General features: G+C 38.9%; 1 protein-coding gene and 1 long non-coding RNA gene across 2 annotated transcripts; both read left to right on the top strand.

Annotated features, from left to right (window-relative positions):
- Positions 1–105: 105 nt before the first annotated feature.
- LOC148202839 (uncharacterized) lies at positions 106–21,009 on the top strand. The gene is made up of 2 exons (XR_015784831.1): positions 106–763; positions 20,829–21,009. It is a non-coding gene; the product is annotated as an uncharacterized LOC148202839 (long non-coding RNA).
- LOC148202840 (uncharacterized) lies at positions 2,196–4,213 on the top strand. Its single transcript, XM_088111142.1, has 2 exons — positions 2,196–3,639; positions 3,714–4,213. Exons 1-2 carry the CDS (start codon positions 3,484–3,486, stop codon positions 4,110–4,112), a joined length of 555 nt encoding a protein of 184 aa, XP_087967268.1. The 5' UTR covers positions 2,196–3,483; the 3' UTR covers positions 4,113–4,213.
- Positions 21,010–21,953: the final 944 nt, after the last annotated feature.

Below are 21,953 nucleotides of genomic sequence, written 5' to 3'. Positions count from 1 at the left end.
GAAGTAAATCAGAAATCTTGAAATAGTCTCCCTTGGAAAATCTTTCTTTCAACTCATCCCATAATTCTTTTGCTTCCTCAACGTATATAACGCTCTCAGCAATTTGTGGGGAAAGGGTCTTTGTTATCCAAGATAGTATCATCATGTTGCATCTCTCCCATGCATCAAACAGGATGTCATTTTTCTGGGGTTTCTTTATGGACCCATCAATGAATTTAACTTTATTCTTGGAAAGCAAAGCTCTCCTCATGCTTCTGCTCCAAGAAGAATAATTGCTTTCGTTCAAGACTTGTGTGATGAGAGTGAGTCCTGGGTTCTCCCCTGGGTGTAGATAGTAAGGACTGGATGGATTGGAGGACTCTCCCTGGTGGTCCATGAGAGTATCCCAAGAAAACAGTCCAAGATAACAAGAAACAGTCCACTGTTATTAGAAATAGTCCAAGATTATTTGCAGAGGCAGCGGAAGCAGGTCAGATACTAGACGAGCTCTTGATACCATATTAAGACGAGGCCCAATAGCGTGTAAGAAGAGGGGTCGGCCCAATCCAACACTGTGCGTGGCATGGGTATTACCCTTTTACTGAAAGAAGGCAGCGGACGTGGCACGCGGACTTATGAATGTGAAAAGAGAGAATGAAGCTTCCAGAGAACTCTCGTGTTCTGGCGATGGAAGAGAAGCAAAGAGGGCAAGGCAGTTTGATGGTCGTAGAAGCATCAGACTGCAATGGTGGAGAAGGCAAAGATGAAGAGGATGGCAAGGGAGGTAAGTAAAAAGTAACCTTTTCTTATTTCATGCAAATCTGTTCTAGTTGTTTCATTACTGTTTCTTACACTGAAAACACAAAGGGGAACTCTATTTATAGAGCTCCGGTAAACTGAAAACGGTTAGACATAAAAGCACAATAAAACCTAAGTAATACAGTCCAGTACTGTCTGTTAGACAGTAAAGAATCTATACGATTCTCAATACTTTCTTCTGTTTTTCATTGTACAATCTTTTATTATATTATATATTATTATATTACTTTTTATGTTATTGGATTTAGCCTGTTTGGTTTGATTGGTATTGACTATGGCCTTGTATCGGCTTTTGACAGTTAAAATAGCAAAATAGGAGTGGGTTGCCATTTGTCAATTTAGTGTCTTAACCTTAATAACAGTTATATTTAATAAATTAGAAAATTTAATCTCTTTGAACAAGATTCCATGACTTGTATGGACAATAAATGTGTGGTTAAACAGAAATATAAATATTTTTCAAAATTTTAATTAATTAATATATTTAATTAGATAATTTAAAAGTTATTATAATTAAGAATTAAAATTTTATGTGTAAGTATTAATAATTCAACCTATAATATTATTGTGTAGTAATATCTTAAAATATTTTTTATTTTACCATTTAAATAGAAAGATAAATGAGTCACATCGTGCTTTATCATTCATAAGAATAAGAGTTAAGAAGAGATAATCAATCAAGACAATTTGTGCGTGTGTGTGTGTGAAAAAAGATGAATTGAAAATGAAAAAAAAAAGAGTCACTTCCTAGGAAGGTAAATCGAAACAAAGTTTTCAGAAGATAAATCAAGCTATAAGTTGAAAAAGTAATTGAAAAAACTATAAAATTAACATGTTTCCTTGCTCGAAGAGTAAAGAGACAATTGTCGAAGCAGTGAAATAGATGTTGCGGAAATAACTTTTGACAAAGATAATAAATAACAGTATTTGGATATTAAGGGTGAAAAATTATATATAAAGATTCAAATTATATAGCACGGGCTTCGGTTAAGAAAAAACCGAAGTATATATCTCGATTTAGAGAAACCCGAAATGGAAAGGTCATATTGCATCGGTTAGTTATGGAATCGAGGGCTATACCTCTCTGCAAATCAGACTTTTGACTGACAACTTTTTAGAAAAGGTATTATTACATCGGTTGGTAGCAGATCCGATGCCTATATACCTAGCACAACCTGCAGTGCCACTGCAAACCCCTCTGCAACCCAGCTTTATGATAGGACTTTGCTATTACATCAGGTAGGTTGTGGAACCGAGGCATATGTTTAGAGATTATGCCTCGGGTTCCAAGGAACTGAGGTCTATTTGAGCTGAGGCATCGGTTTGTTGAATAACCGAAGCATATCCTCATTTAAAATTTGGATAGCGATATTCCAACAACGCAAATTTGACAAAAATTTGACAACGCCACGTGTCAACTTTTAAGTGGTCGAAATTTGAATGTTATTTGTAATTAAAAATCTGATTTGGAGGGGCTAGAAGGTAGGATTCCGAAATTGCCCTCTTCATTTTCGAACTGTAAGTTCTGTCCTTATCAAGCTGTTCTCTCTCCATTTTAGGGATTTCAAAATCATTTGAACTTGTGTCTTCATAACAGTGTTAGTCGTCCTCCATTGTAAGGGTTTCGTTTGTTTTCAAGATCTCTCTGTCCCGCTTCCCTGTGACCATTTTTGTTGGTTTGAATGTCTGTGGAGATTGGGTTTGTTTGTTTGAGTTGTAGATCACCGTTGTCTCGTTCGGTGTCTCTGTGAACTCGTCTTCTTTGTTTGAGTTAGAGATTAGCGTTGTGTCGTTGGGTGTGGATTTGGTGGAAGTTGTTAATTTTATTGTGCAATGGGTTCGTCCGGTGACAGTGGTTGTTTGAACAAGGTATGAATTTTTTCGTGTCTCCGTATTCGTATTTTGGGGAGGGGATTTTGGTGTTGCATGTGTTGGTAAATTTTTTGGTGTGTGTTGCTTTTGGGTTGTGATTTACGTTGGTTATTTGTACCAAAAAACACTTTTTTTTTTGCAGTTGTTTGTTCGTCACTCATTGAAAACGAAACGTATTGCTTCTTTGAATGACATTTTGAGTGAGGAGCAGAAGTCCATAATCTCCAAGACTCACTTTCGATGGTTTTTAGAATTACATGGTAATATTAAGATTGGAAGGAATATTCTGAGCGATTTACTGATTAGATGGGATGATGACAGAGGTGGTTTTAGTTTTAGAGATAAATTTGTTGAATTCAAGGAAATAGATGTCAGCTTAAGCCTAGGGTTGGGTTTGGTTGGTGAGCAGATTAAATTGAATGAAAACAAACTCAGTGAAAGTCATTGTCGCAAGTACTTTGGTGATGGAAAATATGAATTGGATTTGGTATATGAATTTATTTTGAAGCAACACAAAAAGTTGCCTTCAATAGATGTTTGTAGGTTGTACATTTTGGTAGCAATTAGTGAAGTACTGTTTCCTAATCGCAGCAGAACAATATTCCCAATTTTGTTTGAAATTGTTGATAGAATCAGTGATCTGGGAACTTTTTGTTGGGCTCGTATAGTATACCATTATCTACTTAGCAGTCTGTGCAAAGCTTGTACAGCGTGGAATAGAGGAAAAGGTGCAACCACTATTTATGTGGATGGTTGTGTATACGTGTTCCAGGTAAATTTGTTCCATGGATTGTTTGCTGTTTGTGAATTGAGATGACTAATTATGACGTCTATGATGTATTTCAGGTATGGTTTTGTGATCGTTTCATTCCTTCCAATGTTTGTGTACATAAATATCCAAGATTTTTGCATTGGATGAATATAAATGTTGGTGACAAGTTCATTAAACGTGCAATGGAGACGGGTGTGGTATGTACTTTATCATTTTATTACATTTGTTTGAATGAATGTTTTATGTAATGGTAATTGTGATGAAATTGCAGATGCTTGATGATTATGGTGCATCAAGGACAGAAAACAGTGAAACATGTGTCAAAGCATCAGTTAATTCAAATGGAGAGGAATTGAATAAAGAAGACAAATCAACAATCAATATGAAACTGATAAAAGGTATTAATGATGCTTTAGAGGAACAAGATGGTGTAATTGAAGAACTTGAAGAAGAGTTATCTAGATTGCAGGCTGAGCTGCTTGAAGGGAATAATAAAGATCAAGGTGGTTACAGTACACCGTGTAACCAACATGATTTTGACAATAACTTTGACTGTGAGGGAGGAGTTTACAGCCATGAAACCGTTATGAAGGAAAGAGTACGTCGAAAACGTTACAAAAGCCATGTTTGTAGAACTCCCTACACTGGATATAGTCCGAAACTTGATTGATTAATGTAATTTCTGATTATTCCAGTATTAGGATTATGTTTAATTATGGATAGTTGTATTTGGAACAATTTTCTTTGGTATTGTTGATAAAGAAAGTGGTTGTTTCAGTTTTGAATGTTATAATAATTCCATTTGTTGTTTGGTAGCAGTGGGAAGTTGAAATTGTGGTACTTATATGAAATGTCCAGGTCTGAGGAAGCTGTAATCGATTACAGCAGAGTTAATCGATTACTAGTCCGGAAATGGGAATGTTTACCAAAAGTATGTCCGCGATACCCAAAAATGGGTAAATAACTCCCCAGTAGTGTTTGGTCGTGTTTTTTCAGCGTTCTTAAAAGGTTTTGTCCACGGTCTTCGTCATTGTGCAAGGTTTTGTGAACCATAATGCGTTTGGAAGAGGAAACGAAGGTGTTACCAGCTTCAGAGTTCCTGGCATGGAAACCTGGGACAGACTAACGGTGTTGTAATCGATTACCAGGGACCCGTAATCGATTAATATAACAACAATGTCATGGTGTACCAAAATTCTGACTGGTCTACCCAAAAAAAATTGAATAACTCCCCAGTACTGGCTGGAACCGTTGTTTCATTGTTTGGCAAGTTCAGAGATCATGGAAGGGAAACGTGGGAATAACTAACGGTGGTGTAATCGATTACCAGGGACCCGTAATCGATTAATATAACAACGATAAAATAGTGTACCAACAGTCTTACGGGTCTACCCATATAAGATTGAATAACTCCCCAGTATTGTCTAGAACCATTTTTCAGTGTTTGGCAGGTTCAAAGATCATGGAAGGGAAACGTGGGAATAACTAACGGTGGTGTAATCGATTACCCGGGACCCGTAATCGATTAATATAACAACGATAAAATAGTGTACGAAAAGTCTGACGGGTCTACCCATATAAGATTGAATAACTCCCCAGTATTGTCTGGAACCATTTTTCAGTGTTTGCCAGGTTCAAAGATCATGGAAGGGAAACGTGGTAATAACTAACGGTGGTGTAATCGATTACCCGGGACCCGTAATCGATTAATATAACAACGATAAAATAGTGTACCAAAAGTCTGACGGGTCTACCCATATAAGATTGAATAACTCCCCAGTATTGTCTGGAACCATTTTTTCAGTGTTTGGCAGGTTAAGAGATCATGGCAGGGAAACCTTGGAATAACCAACGGTGGTGTAATCGATTAAGGGGGAGTCGTAATCGATTAATATACCAACATTTGAATAAGTGTACATAAAGGGTCTCCTTCAATCACACGAGAGCATAACCTCTCTTACAATACTCAAATAATCAAAAACATACCCTAAGCTCTACGTGCCTCCTTTATTAATACTAATCACTCCTTCCAGAAAAGGTAGGGAATGATAGTAATTGGCTATTTATTATAATTATCTGGAAAGAATCATTCTATCCTTATTTACTATATTTATTGTATTTATTACTGTAATACTCTGCTGAACGTCCCTTGAGTCCCGCCTGTCCTTCCGCTTGCCAGTTAGACGTTCGTTGTCGTCTCCCTTTGTTCAAGACGCTCGTCCTTATTTAGGACGCTCGTCCTCCCTTAGGACGGTCGTCGTCGCCCCTCGTTGCCTCCACTTGCTGAGGACGTTCGTCCATGCTGTGGTCGTTCATGACGCTCGTCCTTTCTCTTCGTTGCCCCGTTCGCTCCGAACGTACGTTCTCGCTCTGCTCGCCCAGGGCGCTCGTCCTCACTCGTTGTTGCCCCGCTCGCTCGGCCTCCCCTCGCTGAGGACGTTCGTCCTCGCCCCTCGTTATCTCCGGCTCAGAACGCTCGTCCGCTACCGTACGGTTCCCTTCTTGCTGAGGACGTTCGTCCTCGCCCCTCGTTATGTCCGGCTCAGAACGCTCGTCCGCTTCCGTACGGTTCCCTTCTTGCTCAGGACGCTCGTCCTCTCCCCTATCCCTCCTATATCTTCTTCTCTCGTACACTCGCCAGGCCCTAACATTATAACTTGAACTTCGAATACGAGAATATTGAATAAATAAATAACCTATTCAGTGACGTAAGAACTTGTTCCAGTACTTGATAACAATAATAAAAACCACGTACATTAAGAGAATGACTTAACAAGATTACATCAGAGAACAAGTTTTGAAATTAAAAGGGACATAACATTATAGAAAGAAATGTTATCTAAGCAGGTGGTTGTCTCTCAAGTTGATTGCGGAGTTGAATGACTTCTTCGTGAAGGACTCGAACACGATTTTCAATTGTGTCAAATCTGTCGCCCACGAAAGTGCGGAGTTCTTGTATTTGATTGATGACTTCAGTCAATGTCTGAGAAGAGGTTGTGGTTGGATTGACAGAGGGTTGACGGACTTCATGTTCTTCATTACCAACTTCCACATCTTCTTCAATCCCTACTTGTTCTTGTATATTCCCAACGTCAACTTTGGGAACCCAAATTCCTTCATGAGTTTTGTGATAACCAAATGATGATAGAACTTCCAAACCAATCCTCTGTTTGTTCTTAACTTGGGTAAAAGGATCAGTTTCTGTAGGCACACCAAAGTGTTCCATGAATGTGGTTATTAGATGGGGATATGGTAGTTGGGCGTTGTCCCTGGTAGCCCTTTTCATCCTGTTTCGAATGAGATGCCCCCAATTAATCTGAACAGAATTCATTAGTGCCCACAGCAACATAATGTCCTCCTCTGTTGCTTGTGCAACATTCGTTGATCGAGGAACTAATATACGACAAAGTACATAATGTAGTATCCTAGTTTGAAACTTCATAGTGCCGGCCAGTATTCTACCTTGTATGTTTGAACCCGGTTTGCAGATCAATTGCCTAGCACTAACAGAATTGTATTCATCTTTCCACTCGTCAACAAGATTTCCTTCAAAACGAGCACCAACAGAAGGGATGGAGGTTAGTTTATGAAAAAGTGAAGGTTTGATTGTGATTTTTACCTTTTTCACCTCAGTTCTTATTACTCCGGAATCAGAAACCCGCATATTGCTATAGAAAACACGGACTAATTCAGGGTAGTAGTGCCGTCTATAAGCGACAAAATCAATTAGCCCAGCTTTTGTCAAGATGTCGAAGAATTCGAATGTACCATCACCAAAAAAGTCAACATCAACATACTTCCCTTGCAGTATTGGACGCTCAAAGAAATGTGTAGAGAACCTTTCATATTGGTCGTCGTTGGAGAACAGTTCATTACTCGTAAGTGGTGGAGAGAGTGGTGGGGATGGCGGTGGCCGATTGGGAGGCCCCCGTGTGGAAGAAGAAGCCCTCATTTTCTTCTGAGCCCGATCTGCCATTTGGGTTACCACGCTTTCCAAAGGGGGTAGGAAGTTAAATGGTTTCTGGTAGAGGGTTATCAAAGAACTGATGTAGGTTACAGTTGTATTTAATATGAAATTGTGGTAGTGGGTGAGCAGCAGTAACTGTCCGGTGACAGCATTAACTGTCAGCGCATTGTCCTGTGAAACAGACAAAATTTTGTTTTGAACCGTCAGGAAGTAAAATAAATGTCAAAAACAGTAATGTAATCGATTACACAATTTTTGTAATCAATTACTACTGCCTTGCATGTGCTGTGTTTGATATTGAAGATTTTACCTGTGGAGGTTATGGACATCATTCCAGTAACAGATAATGTACAAGCATATCATCCGAAACCCATATATATCAACATTGTGTATTATGTAAATTGTTATGAACAGCAGATAACAATGACATAAATCCATTTGGAGGAACTTCAGATACTTGGGAAACTTCATGGCTTTGGGTTGTATGATCCTCGCGTTGTTGCAGTTGTGCAACAGTACTTGTTGTGGTTTCCTGATTGCACAAAGGAACACATATTACCAACATATAAGAAAAGTAATGAATAATACGTGTATTACAATATTTGAAGTACTCACGGGTGGTTGAACAGTTGTTGTTGCAGAATGTTTCCTTGGAGCCGATTTAGATTTTTTAGTTCTACTCTCAACGGCTGACTTCAATCTATTAGTTCTCGGTCTGCCTTTTCGCTTAACAGCGACTGGACTTCGAACAAGTACATCAGTGCTTCCACATGTATGGGTCGATGGAGTATCGGTCAAAGGATTCTCATACCTTAGTTGTCCTTCCTCACTTATGATGTTATTTTTCAGTGGTGAAGTGAAACCCAATTTTTTAGATAAACATTCCAATTCTTTCTCCAAGTCATTAGAAGCACTTTCAGATTCACACGCAGCCTCAGCTATGTCATAGAACCGCTTACACAACGATTGGTATCTTTGCATCTTCGGTTCCTGATGCAATTGACTATAAGATGCTCTAATAAGTGTGTGCTTTCTTCGAACAAGTTTGCTCCAACGACGAAGAACATATTTCAAGGGGACATTTTGTACATCTTCCTGCCCCAAAACCAATAACGAATGGCGACATAGGATGCCTCTAAACTCAAACAGTAGGCAAGAGCACCTTGTATCGTTTGTAAAAGGATCAAATTCAACATGGTAATATTTTGCGTCACATTTCCCATCCGACATGAACTCTTCTTTTATTGTGTAGTTGTTCAAAATACAGTCCTTGACCGTGTTCTTGATGAAACAATTCATCCTGCACCGAAACTCAATCTGTACTTCTTCAAATTTTGCATGTGTGTACTCAACTTGAAATTGTCTCTCAATTGGTGATTGAGACCCACATGCAACATTGGTATTAAGAGACGAGAAGTCAGCTTCAATTTCTTTTTGGGCCTTGAATTTAAGAGCATTATCATACTGCACTACAAACTGTTGAAGTGTGGTACTGGAATTGATAAATCCATCAAAGAAAGCATTCATTCCCTCACTTCTTTGAGTTGTGGACATACCGGCCCAAAATTGATTCTTCAAGTAACAAGGGACCCATTTTTGTCTCTCTTCATACATATTACATAGCCATTCATTATTTTCTAAACTATGTGTGCTAAGTAGTCGTTTCCAGCCAATTTCAAAGTCTCCTGCATTAGCAGACTCATAGACAAGGGATTTTATATCACACTTGATCCCAACATAATTGTTATACCCTTGAAATTTTTCAGGTAGCTTTTTCATGATATGCCACAAACACCACCTATGCTTTGTTTTAGGGAACACGTCTTGAATTGCATTTGCCATCGCCTTACATTGATCGGTTACAATACTGTGAGGCGCCTTGTTTCCCATGCATCTTAGCCAACATTTGAATAACCATACAAATGACAAAGTGTCCTCAGATGACAGCAATCCACAACCAAGTAGAATGGATTGTCCATGATGGTTAACTCCTACAAATGGAGCAAATGGCATGTCGTACTTGTTTGTCAAGTAGGTGGTGTCAAAAGAGACGACATCACCAAATTCTTCACATGCAGCTCGGGTACGAGGATCTGCCCAAAATACACTAGTAATTCTATTATATTGATCCATTTGTATCTCGTAGAAGAATTCATTATTCAGCTGTCTCATTTTTGAAAAGTGATGTAGCAATGCTTGTCCATCACCCTCCTTACACAGTGACCGTCTACGTTGACCAATGAAGTTCCTTGCATCCCGCTCCACAAATTCCATGTTTTCATATCCACCAGCTTCACTGACTATGCTAAGGAAACTCTTATTAATACGTACACCGGCATCATCATTCACCCCCAAAGTGTGTTTGACATGCATGTTCAATTGTCTATTAGAACGAATAAGATTGGAGGTTTCTGGACAGAGGGCATGACTGTGCTCTACAACCACAGTCCTTACAAACCATTTCCCCTCTTTTCGTGCAATGGTTATTCCAGCAGGACATAGATTAATCTGACTAGGCACAGTTTTTACCTCTGGACGAAGGGTGGAAACATATTTACCTTCCCTAGAACAAACCAATCTTAAGTAGTACAATTCGTTGTTGTCATCCTTTTTAGAAGTTCTCGTTCGAACGCCAAAACCACACCTTCTCCCGTAATTGGAATAAAATTTCTTTGCTTCTTCCATTGTGTCAAAACACATGTTTACAGTAGGAACCAAGTCATTACAATTGTCATCATCGTCAATGGTTTGTCCAACCACACTGACGTTGTTGGTATAAGTGGCCATCAAAATAATTTATTCCTTGCAAACATTGGTTAATGAATACAATTGGAAATAATATAGCAGTTTTCTGGACACAGGGCATAAACAAACTTATTACAATACAGACATCAGTAACAGTGTTAATCAAGTGTGTGATGTTGTTTTATTTAACTCAGACGTCTTATATACATCGTGTTGGAAGAAATTTACTTCGTCTTTATGCTACTTCAATCTATTTTAAAGGACGTTATAACCATGTATACTTACAGACAACGTGTTGGAAGAAATTTACTTCGTCTTTAATGATCTTGTTGTGCTTCTTACCAACCTGGAAACAATGCCTTTAATGTGTAGTTTAACAAAGTTCGAAGACAGACAAATGAAAGTGGAGTTCCTAATGGGAAGAAAAAGCACCAGTAATGCACATGCTAGGGATTCGGGTTGGATAATTTAATGCAAAGTACATGATGGAGCAGAAGTTATGCACAAGGTAGGAATTATAGTGTTTAAGGAAGGAGCATTTAATGCATTGTCATAGAGTACGTAGCAGGTGGCAAGACGTGGAGTGTTGCAGTCACATCCCATTTCCCCACATTAAATGCAACTCTGATTAATTAAGATAAATGATTACCAATTGCATGGGAGAGCGGGAAAAGGTATGCACCACACTGCTTCATTATGCCTCTTCAAAGTCACATCAACATTAAATCATAATGAATAAATGTTTTTGAATAAATTAATGTAATTAAAAAAAATTCAAACAAAATAATTTATTCCTATTTATAAATGACCGTACTTAGATGGAGCCCATAAGTGGGGAGCAACTCAGTAATAACAGTCGACCAGCCACAAACTTTCGGTACATCTAAATCGTAAGCGATTACAGCGTCACTGTAATCGATTACAGCAGCTCATTACTGCCTTCCCACCCCTGCCTTACCCAGTTCCTTCATGCAGTCATCAAAACACAATGTTGGGGCCACCCTAATCATGTCCCATTCCCTTATGACTGCATCCACACCTACAGGTTTCCAAGACAAAAACCAACCAGGTCATGCTGTGTCAACGAAGGCAAAGTAGATAGTTCCAGACCATAAGTGGGGAGCAACTCAGTAATAACGGTGGACCAGCCATGCACTTTCGGTACAAGTCAGTAGTAATCGATTACAGATACGCTGTAATCGATTACAGAAGCCCAATACTGCCTTCCCACCCCTGCCTTACCCAGTTCCTTCATGGTGTGTCAAGGAAGCCAGAGTAGTTAGGTCCACCCCATACGTGGGGAGCAACTCAATAATAACAGGGGACCAGCAACGCACTTTCGGTACATGTCAATGGTAAGCGATTACAGCGTCACTGTAATCGTTTACAGCAGCCCAATACTGCCTTTCCCACCCTGCCTTACCCAGTTCCTTCATGCAGTCATCAAAACACAATGTTGGGGCCACCCTAATCATGTCCCATTCCCTTATGACTGCATCCACACCTACAGGTTTCCAAGACAAACACCAACCGGGTCATGCTGTGTCAAGGAAGCCAAAGTAGTTAGGTCCACCAAATAAGTGGGGAGCAACTCAGTAATAACAGGGGACCAGCCACTAACTTTCGGTACAAGTCAGTACTAATCGATTACGGATACGCTGTAATCGATTACAGAAGACCAATACTGCCTTCCCACCCCTGCCTTACCCAGTTCCTTCATAGTGTGTCAAGGAAACCAGAGTAGTTAGGTCCACCCCATACGTGGGGAGCAACTCAATAATAACAGGGGACCAGCAACGCACTTTCGGTACATGTCAATGGTAAGCGATTACAGCGTCACTGTAATCGATTACAGCAGCCCAATACTGCCTTCCCACCCTGCCTTACCCAGTTCCTTCATGCAGTCATCAAAACACAATGTTGGGGCCACCCTAATCATGTCCCATTCCCTTATGACTGCATCCACACCTACAGGTTTCCAAGACAAACACCAACCGGGTCATGCTGTGTCAAGGAAGCCAAAGTGGTTAGGTCCACCAAATAAGTGGGGAGCAACTCAGTAATAACAGGGGACCACCCACGAACTTTCGGTACAAGTCAGTACTAATCGATTACGGATACGCTGTAATCGATTACAGAAGACCAATACTGCCTTCCCACCCCTGCCTTACCCAGTTCCTTCATGGTGTGTCAAGGAAGCCAGAGTAGTTAGGTCCACCCCATACGTGGGGAGCAACTCAATAATAACAGGGGACCAGCAACGCACTTTCGGTACATGTCAATGGTAAGCGATTACAGCGTCACTGTAATCGATTACAGCAGCCCAATACTGCCTTCCCACCCTGCCTTACCCAGTTCCTTCATGCAGTCATCAAAACACAATGTTGGGGCCACCTTAATCATGTCCCATTCCCTTATGACTGCATCCACACCTACAGGTTTCCAAGACAAACACCAACCGGGTCATGCTGTGTCAACGAAGGCAGAGTAGTTAGGTCCAGCCCAGAAGTGGGGAGCAACTCAGTAATAACAGTGGACCAGCCACGCACTTTCGGTACAAGTCAGTAGTAATCGATTACAGATACGCTGTAATCGATTACAGAAGCCCAATACTGCCTTCCCACCCCTGCCTTACCCAGTTCCTTCATGGTGTGTCAAGGAAGCCAGATTAGTTAGGTCCACCCCATACGTGGGGAGCAACTCAATAATAACAGGGGACCAGCAACGCACTTTCGGTACATGTCAATGGTACGCGATTACAGCGTCACTGTAATCGATTACAGCAGCCCAATACTGCCTTTCCCACCCTGCCTTACCCAGTTCCTTCATGCAGTCATCAAAACACAATGTTGGGGCCACCCTAATCATGTCTCATTCCCTTATGACTGCATCCACACCTACAGGTTTCCAATTCAAACACCAACCGGGTCATGCTGTGTCAAGGAAGCCAAAGTAGTTAGGTCCACCAAATAAGTGGGGAGCCACTCAGTAATAACAGGGGACCAGCCACGAACTTTCGGTACAAGTCAGTAGTAATCGATTACAGATACGCTGTAATCGATTACAGAAGCCCAATAAGGCCTTCCCACCCCTGCCTTACCCAGTTCCTTCATGGTGTGTCAAGGAAGCCAGAGTAGTTAGGTCCACCCCATACGTGGGGAGCAACTCAATAATAACAGGGGACCAGCAACGAACTTTCGGTACATGTCAATGGTAATCGATTACAGCGTCACTGTAATCGATTACAGCAGCCCAATACTGCCTTCCCACCCCTGCCTTACCCAGTTCCTTCATCCAGTCATCAAAACACAATGTTGGGGCCACCCTAATCATGTCCCATTCCCTTATGACTGCATCCACACCTACAGGTTTCCAAGACAAACACCAACCGGGTCATGCTGTGTCAACGAAGGCAGAGTAGTTAGGTCCAGCCCAGAAGTGGGGAGCAACTCAGTAATAACAGTGGACCAGCCACGCACTTTCGGTACATGTAAGGGTGTCTGAATGAAATGGAACAAATTTATCTGACCTACTAAATGGGGAGTTGTTCAATAAAAATAGGGGACCAGCGATGCACTTACCGTAACGAATAAACAAACTCACTCCAACTAAAAACAAACACAACGAAAATGAATATTACCAATACTTCACCTGTATTCATTATTACTAGAACAAGTTCACATGTACATAGATCCAAGTAATACACTTTCAATACTATAATTGTCTACAATGTATATTGTTTTACTACTGATGAAGAATCTAAACGAAGGACACATTTCTAATCCTATAGTAATCCAAAATGTTGCAGCGTCTCCAATCTTCGCACGTTGTCCTCGTCCAGGATCCAGTCACATATATACTTTTTCCTAAACGCAGCCAACTCTTCCTGAAATGAACATATTGGAATTCATAACCAATGTCAACGGTCTAATAATGTAATATTGAGAAATTCATAATTTAACATACATTTGTATAATCAGGCATGCTTTTCCCATCATATTTGTCCTCTCCATCCCAGATTTCAATAGCTTTCATCATGATTACACCACAATCGTATCTGTTCAAATTCAAAAAGACATGCATTAATTTTGTCAATGGAATCACAAAATTTTTTAACACATAGGTCAAATATAATTACGTGTTTGGTTGGACTGGGATGTTGGCTTTCTCAACTAACAAAGGACACTTAGTCTCTTCAAGTTTATCCGTCAACAAACCCCAAAGGCGTTGAATATTTTGAGCCTGTTTGGTTAAAATAACGAAAACACTTAGTTTAAACTAAGTACGATTTAAGAAGTCATTTTCCAAACAACTTTTTAATCAAGGTAAACCTTACAATGCTTCTATCAATCCGACAACGTCCTTTGATACCATTGGCAAGTGAGTCTATCACATAAAACTGAAAAGTGCAGACCTTCAGTGCATAACACCACCAATGACCATCACTTACAATTGGGATGAACACCTACACATTGTTTGGAATATGTCAAAATAGTAACCCACATTAAAAAACAAGGATCTGCTTACAAAGTACATCTTACTCACCCAATCAGCAGACAATAAGGCCTGAAGTCGAACCAGATCATATCGAAAATATGGCTGGTAGTCAAGAAGTTGCCACACATGTTGATTGACTGGTCGTTTCCTATAGTCGTGCAGGACATGGGTCTTCAATATCAAATTAAAACATCATTAAACAACCATGTCAATGTTAAATTCTAGGCTACCAAAAACCAACAACACCTACTTAAACCATTTACCCCAAACATAGGACTGAATACAATCCTCTTTATGACTCCAGTCAACCTTTTTTCAAAGTACATGAACATTGTTGCTGCAAAAATTAAAGCCTGCACAACAATTAACAACTTCAACATGAAATTTATGAACTTTCTAAATTGAATGACAACGGTAATTAAAGTCAACTGTATAATTACCATGTTGTCTACACATTGCCTTGGCCCTAAAGAGCTACATTCACTTGTGCTCAACAGTTGATACATAATCTCAGAGACGTACCTGAAAAAACAACATCATTAAATCACCTACGAATATCATTCACCATAAATTCAACTACCGATAACAACAACTTATAAAAAATCACTGTGTTCTAACCTCCGTGGAATGTCTCTTCGCGTAACTGCGTGGTACAACTGATCCAAATCCACCACTGTTTTTGGATCACCAACAAAAGAACACAAAGGCAGTACATTCAACGGTTGTACATCCACTTCTCCTTCACCATCATCAACACCATCGCCAACGTCAACGACAACTATTGGATGGTCACCAGCGACTCCTTCTTCTTCTACAACCATGGTACAAGCTGGTTCTTCATCTGCACGTTCTTCATTTTCTTCATGTATAGGTTCTTCATTTTCTTCATGTCCAGCTTCTTCATGTCCAGGTTCTTCATTTTGTTGATCTTCATGTTTTTCATCTGCAGGTTGTTCATGAAATGAAGGAGATTGTTCCACCTTTTGATACTTCACACGATCAGCAAGTAGCTTCCTAACAGCTGCAATTTCATCTCTGACTTTTCTTATCCTGGCATTGTTTGTTCTCAGTTTTTCCAAAGTGGATAATAGCCAATTTTCATCATATTCATTTTCAGCTACTTTTTCTTCTACTTTTTCTTCACGCTTGGAACCTTCACGCCTCAATCCCTCATCCAAATTGAAAGCACGACGTATGATAGGATTTAAACAATCATTCTCACTGAGGTACCAATCAAATTGTACCTTTGACAATGACAATAAATATACAACAATCACATAACAACAGCAAAAATCATTAAAACATAACAACATAACTTCATAACAAAGTTACTTACCTCGGCAGTCTTAAACATAACATCTATTTTTTTTGTTGTATAATTTAACAAAGAAAATCGCCTAACGCGCGGAAATTCCTTGGCAGAATTATCATCATGCAAACCAAGACGTTCATACGCCCAAAGCTACAGTTAAAACAATCAAACTAATCACAACAGTTATTACTATGGATTCAATTAATGCAACAAACAACCAATATAAATCATACCTGCAAAACAACAGCATTCCCACTTATGCTCAATGAATCAGCAATCGATCCAGAAAGTAGTTTCTTATTACATCTATTTAGACTATCTACAAGATATCTATGTACAGCACTACTCCAATCATAACTAGACAAACTGTCTAAGTCATCTAAGACTAAACAAGGCATGTTCGACACATATCTTGCCTTCCTGGGAAAAAAGAACACCACAAAACAAACTAATACATACAAGCGACACACCCCATCTACCTCACTATCATCATTACCTACAAGCACATTGAACATATGTATGAGGTCTTTCAATTTCGTACATTTTGAATTAAAGGATTCACCAACTTTACCCACAACTGATTCATCAAAAGGAACTTCCAAACCCCCAACTCCTAACCCTAAAGTCATGAACACATCCTGCACATTGAAAGGCACCAGATGTTGGCTAACTCTAAACGATTGATGGTGGGGAACCCATCGACGAACCATCTTTTTCAACAATTTTAGGTTCACCTCTAAAGGATCTCCAATTTCTAAACACCACTTAAACGGAGTTTGTGAAATGCGCATCTTATGTGTCGCTGCCAGTAAGGAGTTCATGTTGGCAATGTACGATGTATGTATCCAAGCTCGAAGGCGCCACTATAAAACAGTTCAAAATTATAACAGTCAAATTGCTTCTCCAAAACAACAAAGAAAACATTCATGTTTATTGTCTACTTACATTGTTATTAGAGGATTCCATTTTCAACTCTAAAAATAGCGTCTGTCAAATATTCACCTACAATAGGAAAGGCTGATCAACTTACTATTAGTCAAACTCCTTCCAAAACGCAAGTACACATACCATGGAGTCAGGAATCAAAAAACTCAGCTTTAAAACATAGATTACACAATGAAACTTACAATAAACGGGAAAACCAATGGCGGACATACATAAATGGCGAAAGGAATAAATGGGAAAACACGGGTTCGCAATGAAAAAACCGTCGTTGTCAAATCTCCATAAAACGAAAACGAACAAGGGCATATAAAATACCTTGCGATTAACACTCACCCCAACCGTCCAACGAACAACGGCGACGTTAAAAAACCGCTCCTTTGAAGAAAATGACAACGCTTGCCCCTTCAATACACTTCCTCCCAACACTTCAATGGTGGACGGAGACAAAGGACTTCAATGCCGAACTTCAATACTTCCAAACACGATTTCGCTGGCGTGCACAAAGTTCAGAATGGTGGACGCAAAGTTTCGGAGTTCTTTTGGTGGAAGGCTTCGTTTTCGAATGAAACAAATGTTTAGAGAGACTTTCCAGAATTGTAAGGGCGGCAAAAAAACATTCCGAAACTACCCTCGAAATCAGGTTATTTACTTTTCAAATCTCCAATTAAAACAGCAAATCACACAACGACACGTGTCGTTGTTAATTTGTTGTCAAATGGGCGTTGTCGAACAAACATTTTCCTTAAAATTTTTTCGCCCTCGATCATTTTCTCTCTGGCCGAACCTGCGTCTTCTTTCTCGCCTGAACCTCCATTTTCTTCCTCGCCTGAACCTGCATCTTCTTTCGCGTAATAAGTTACCATGCGTTTTCCTCCTTTCTCGCGACCTCTCTTCTTCAACCTTGTACGTCTGAAGTTTCTCCGTTTTTCCTACATTGTGCATCCATTTGCTGAGAGAATTAGTGCACCGTCGTTCTCCCACTCTACCGCCTTCGTCCCTGCAGTTGTCGTCGTCGTTGGTGCTGTCCATCACGGTAAGTTGTTCAAACCCTCTTTATCTTGTGTTTGATATTTGAGTTGGTATATTGGTTGATACTAGTATATTGGTAGAGACTTGGTGCAGTAAGAAAAACTGCTCTCTGGGTTTTGCTTTCTGATTGTAAATTATTGAATGAAAAATTAGTAAAAGTGATGTAGAACCAAAACATGAATCAGTGTGAATGCCTTGAGAATTGGGGAGCTCCAGTAATGAAATAAAGTAACAAATTCTCCCATTTGGTGGAAAGAAGAGGTAGTCCATTGTAAAGTTGGTATCAAATTGATCGGTGGGCACTTGCACTGTTTGTTTCCAACATGGAAACTTTGCAAGCTAAGAAATGCAACGAAAGTTGGAAAAATGAGACAACCAGTATGCTTTTTCTTTAACTTTTTTAATAACGTATATTAAAAACTAATTTCATAATTATTAAACAAATAAATCTAATTGATTAAAATCATATAAAATATTATAAATCAAATAATAATAATAAAATAAATAAATAATAATATTACTAAAATAAATAATAGTAAAAAAAATTATAAATAATAATAACAATAAACAATAATATAAATAATAGTAATCTTCTATTTTTAGCAATTAATATTTAATTAAATCTATCACATTTTTACTCTTTAACTTTCATAAACCTTCATCTCATATCTCTTCATTTTTTTATCATCTTTTCCTTAATCCAAAGAACTTATTTTCACCTATCTTTTCCCTCAAATTCACTCATTTCCATTCCTCCAAATCCACCTTCCAATCCAACACAGGCTAAGAGTTATGCTTAGCTAGCTGAGGAAGACAAATTACCAAGGAATGAAGAAAAAAAAAAGATAATTCATAAACATGATTAACAAATAATGAAATGATAAAAAAAGAAGTCAAATATGTTAATAAATTCTTATAACTATCGGTGTATTAGTCTCACTTGTTTGCTTGAATATATTGTTTGCTTGAATATATTGCATGTTTTATATTAAATTATTTGTTTGTTTGAATATATTGTTGTTGATAATATTGTTGAATAGAGGGGAGATGGTAATAATATTTTACAAGTATTGAATCTTGAATTGTCCGGTTGGACAGTTTAAGAAGAGCAATGACTTTTTAATAGTTTATTAATACATATCAATTTTAATATACATGTCTTCAATTTGATGAAATTTTGTAGTTGTGTTTTGTATTGATCTTCGGGTTTATATTTGATTGTGATTTATAATTACTTTCATTTCGTATAACCTGAAGACCAATGCGAAATGCTGACAAAATTTCGTGAATTTTTAGATATGTTGTTTAAAATTGATATGTTTAATAAACTAAAAAAAGTGAATCTTCTTGAATGGGATAGGGTCACACCTTGAATACAAACACGATCAAAATGATCATTCAAGATTATTGAAATTGTGTAAACAATTTCAATAAACATGCATACGGATCGAGGGTGGATTAATTTACCACGCATCAGCACTGAGTACGAGAGAGGGGTAGAAGAATTTATAGAGTTTGCGCAACGTAATGCGATTACAAGTGGTGATGATAAAGTCAAGTTTAGATGTCCCTGTGTGAACTGTTTGAATGGGAGGAAGTTGAACACAACTTATATTAGGGAACATCTTACCCGAGACTTTCACCTGGATGTGCCTCGGTTCGGGAACCGCTGCCTATGAGCAAAAATAACCACTGTCGTTTCCCTTATTACACTAGAATTCATAAACTTTATTTACATTATGTTTCGGATGTGTAGGGCTGTGCTGTTCCAAACCTCCAAATTCTCCTGCACTCTTGTCTCAGCGGCGGATCTTCCTCTCCAATCCTAACTCTCCTTTCAATCCTGAGGGGCGGAGACCTGCAAAAGACTCTCCGATGCCAAAGTCAGTTTCAGAGCAATGGCTTTTCTCAGGGATAGCAATAAATGTGCATTCAATGTAACCTACCTACCATTCACCATGGACTTGTATTTATAGTTTTTACTATGGGCTTGGGATTAGTGAAAAGTTAATCACGGCCCAAAATAGCCCAATAGCTTCTAATTTCTACTTACCTCTAAATCAGATTAATTTACCTGGACCATAATGATTAGTGATTTGGCCGGTCCACGAGGTATGGGCGTCCGCCCACTTGATATGGGCGTCCGCCTTGCGGACGACGAGGCATGGGCGTCCGCCCACGTGGTATGGGCGTCCGCCTTACTCTATTCGATCCTTCATATTTGTTCAAGAGGCGACCTTCCGAGCCTCCCATGTCGGGGAAGGCGGGCAGTCACTGACCCTTTGGATGACTCGGGGTATTAAAAGGGGCGGACGTCCGCCCTTCGAAGTCGGGTGTCCTTCCGTACGACGCCCGGCACTCCCTGGTGCATAAGCCTTCTAAGTCATTTCCAGACGTTTCGTCTCTCAGTATCTTCATGGGCGACCTTCCGTACGGCGTCCGGGACCTCCTAGTACACGTTGTGAGCATGGAGAGTGCGGCGTGTGGTATGGGCGTCCGCCCACGCGAGTTCTCGGATGTTTCTATTACAGAGGTTCTACCCAGTTGGGAGAATTCATTTCGCTGTGCGGCGCCCGGTACTTCGCCAGTATAGGAGAGTTTATGCGGGGTCTAGGTTCGATCCTCGGCATTTATCCAGTTGGGCGGACGGCCTTTTCCGCTGACCTGGCGTTCTTCCGTACGGCGCCCGGTGCTCCCTGGTACAAGATTCATATTACTTTCTTGGATAAGTATTATTTTAATAGAGATATAGACTCATAAATCATGTTGATTATATAAATATAACAATAATAATATAAAGATAGAGAGTAGAACGCTTCATACTAGATAGTTATTCTCATATAATAGATTCTAAATTTCTTACTAACTTGAGCATCAAAAAATCTTTACAGGTGGATCTTCCACTTTCATCAACGAGAAAGACCTATTCAACAGAAGGGATGATTAAAATTTCTTTATATTGATATCTCAATGTTTCTTTTTAACAAATATTTATAGAATGTGCCTTAATAATTTCTTTTTTAAGTCATGTATAACCTTGAAAAATTAAGTATAAGTGGTCAATAAATTTAATATTAATTTATTATTGAGGTAATGAATTTTAAATCCAATTCAACCTTGCAAAATTAAGCAATTTAAGTTTTGTTTCCACTTATATATTCTAAATTTGTCTTATCTCTCTGGTTAATGTAAAATCTTCAACACACCCATCAAATTCAAGAATATATGAGAGCTTGATAGTTGGTGACACAATAAGTCCAAATCTTGACGGGATAGACTTTAAATGACTCTGATATCATATTAAGTTAATAGAATTTAAGTCTTACTCTGACTTCAGAAAATCGATTTAATAAGGTAAAGTTTGCCCTCATTTAAACATTGTAAATTAATTTTATCTCTTATTGACATGGATGTGTAACAATTATTTGAAATTGATTTATGATAACCATACTAATTTCAATCTTTACTCAACACTAAGAACAAAATGACATGAAAAAAAATTAAGGTAATATGGCATAATATTGTTTTTTCATTATCAAAGAGACCTCTCTTATATAATCATGGAGACTACTCCTCATTAAAGACAATGTTGTGATCACAACTACGTTAAATGACATTGTTAGATTCAACCACTCCTCATCCGAGGAATTGTCCACTAATGTAGAACTTTGTCATGGTTTTGTCTTTAAAATGTGCCTTTGAGGGTGAAAGGAGTAAGGAGTATTTAAATTGCATTAAGCCTTGACTCTTAAACAGTGTGAGATTATTCAGCATAGGAGGAACCTAAGGCCTCAGTTGAGGTCTAAGGGGAATGATTGGTCATCTCCAGTAAATGGCTTAAAGTGACATCATCAGGATTAATCACCCTTCATATAAAATATTTTGGTTTTGGTGTGAAACTTTATCACAGTTGTGTTTTTAAAAAACACCGAGAATGAAAGGAAGAATGAACATTTAAACTATCTTAAAACTCAGACTCCTAAACATATAAGAATATTGGAGACGTAGTAAGAAAA

This window comes from Vigna umbellata, chromosome 3, assembly GCF_029865625.1.
Source record: "Vigna umbellata cultivar VRB3 chromosome 3, Vumbellata_1.0, whole genome shotgun sequence".
In the NCBI taxonomy this organism is placed as follows: Eukaryota; Viridiplantae; Streptophyta; class Magnoliopsida; order Fabales; family Fabaceae; genus Vigna; species Vigna umbellata.
Note: the sequence above shows the minus strand (reverse complement) of the source record. Positions and strands in the feature narration are given on the sequence as shown.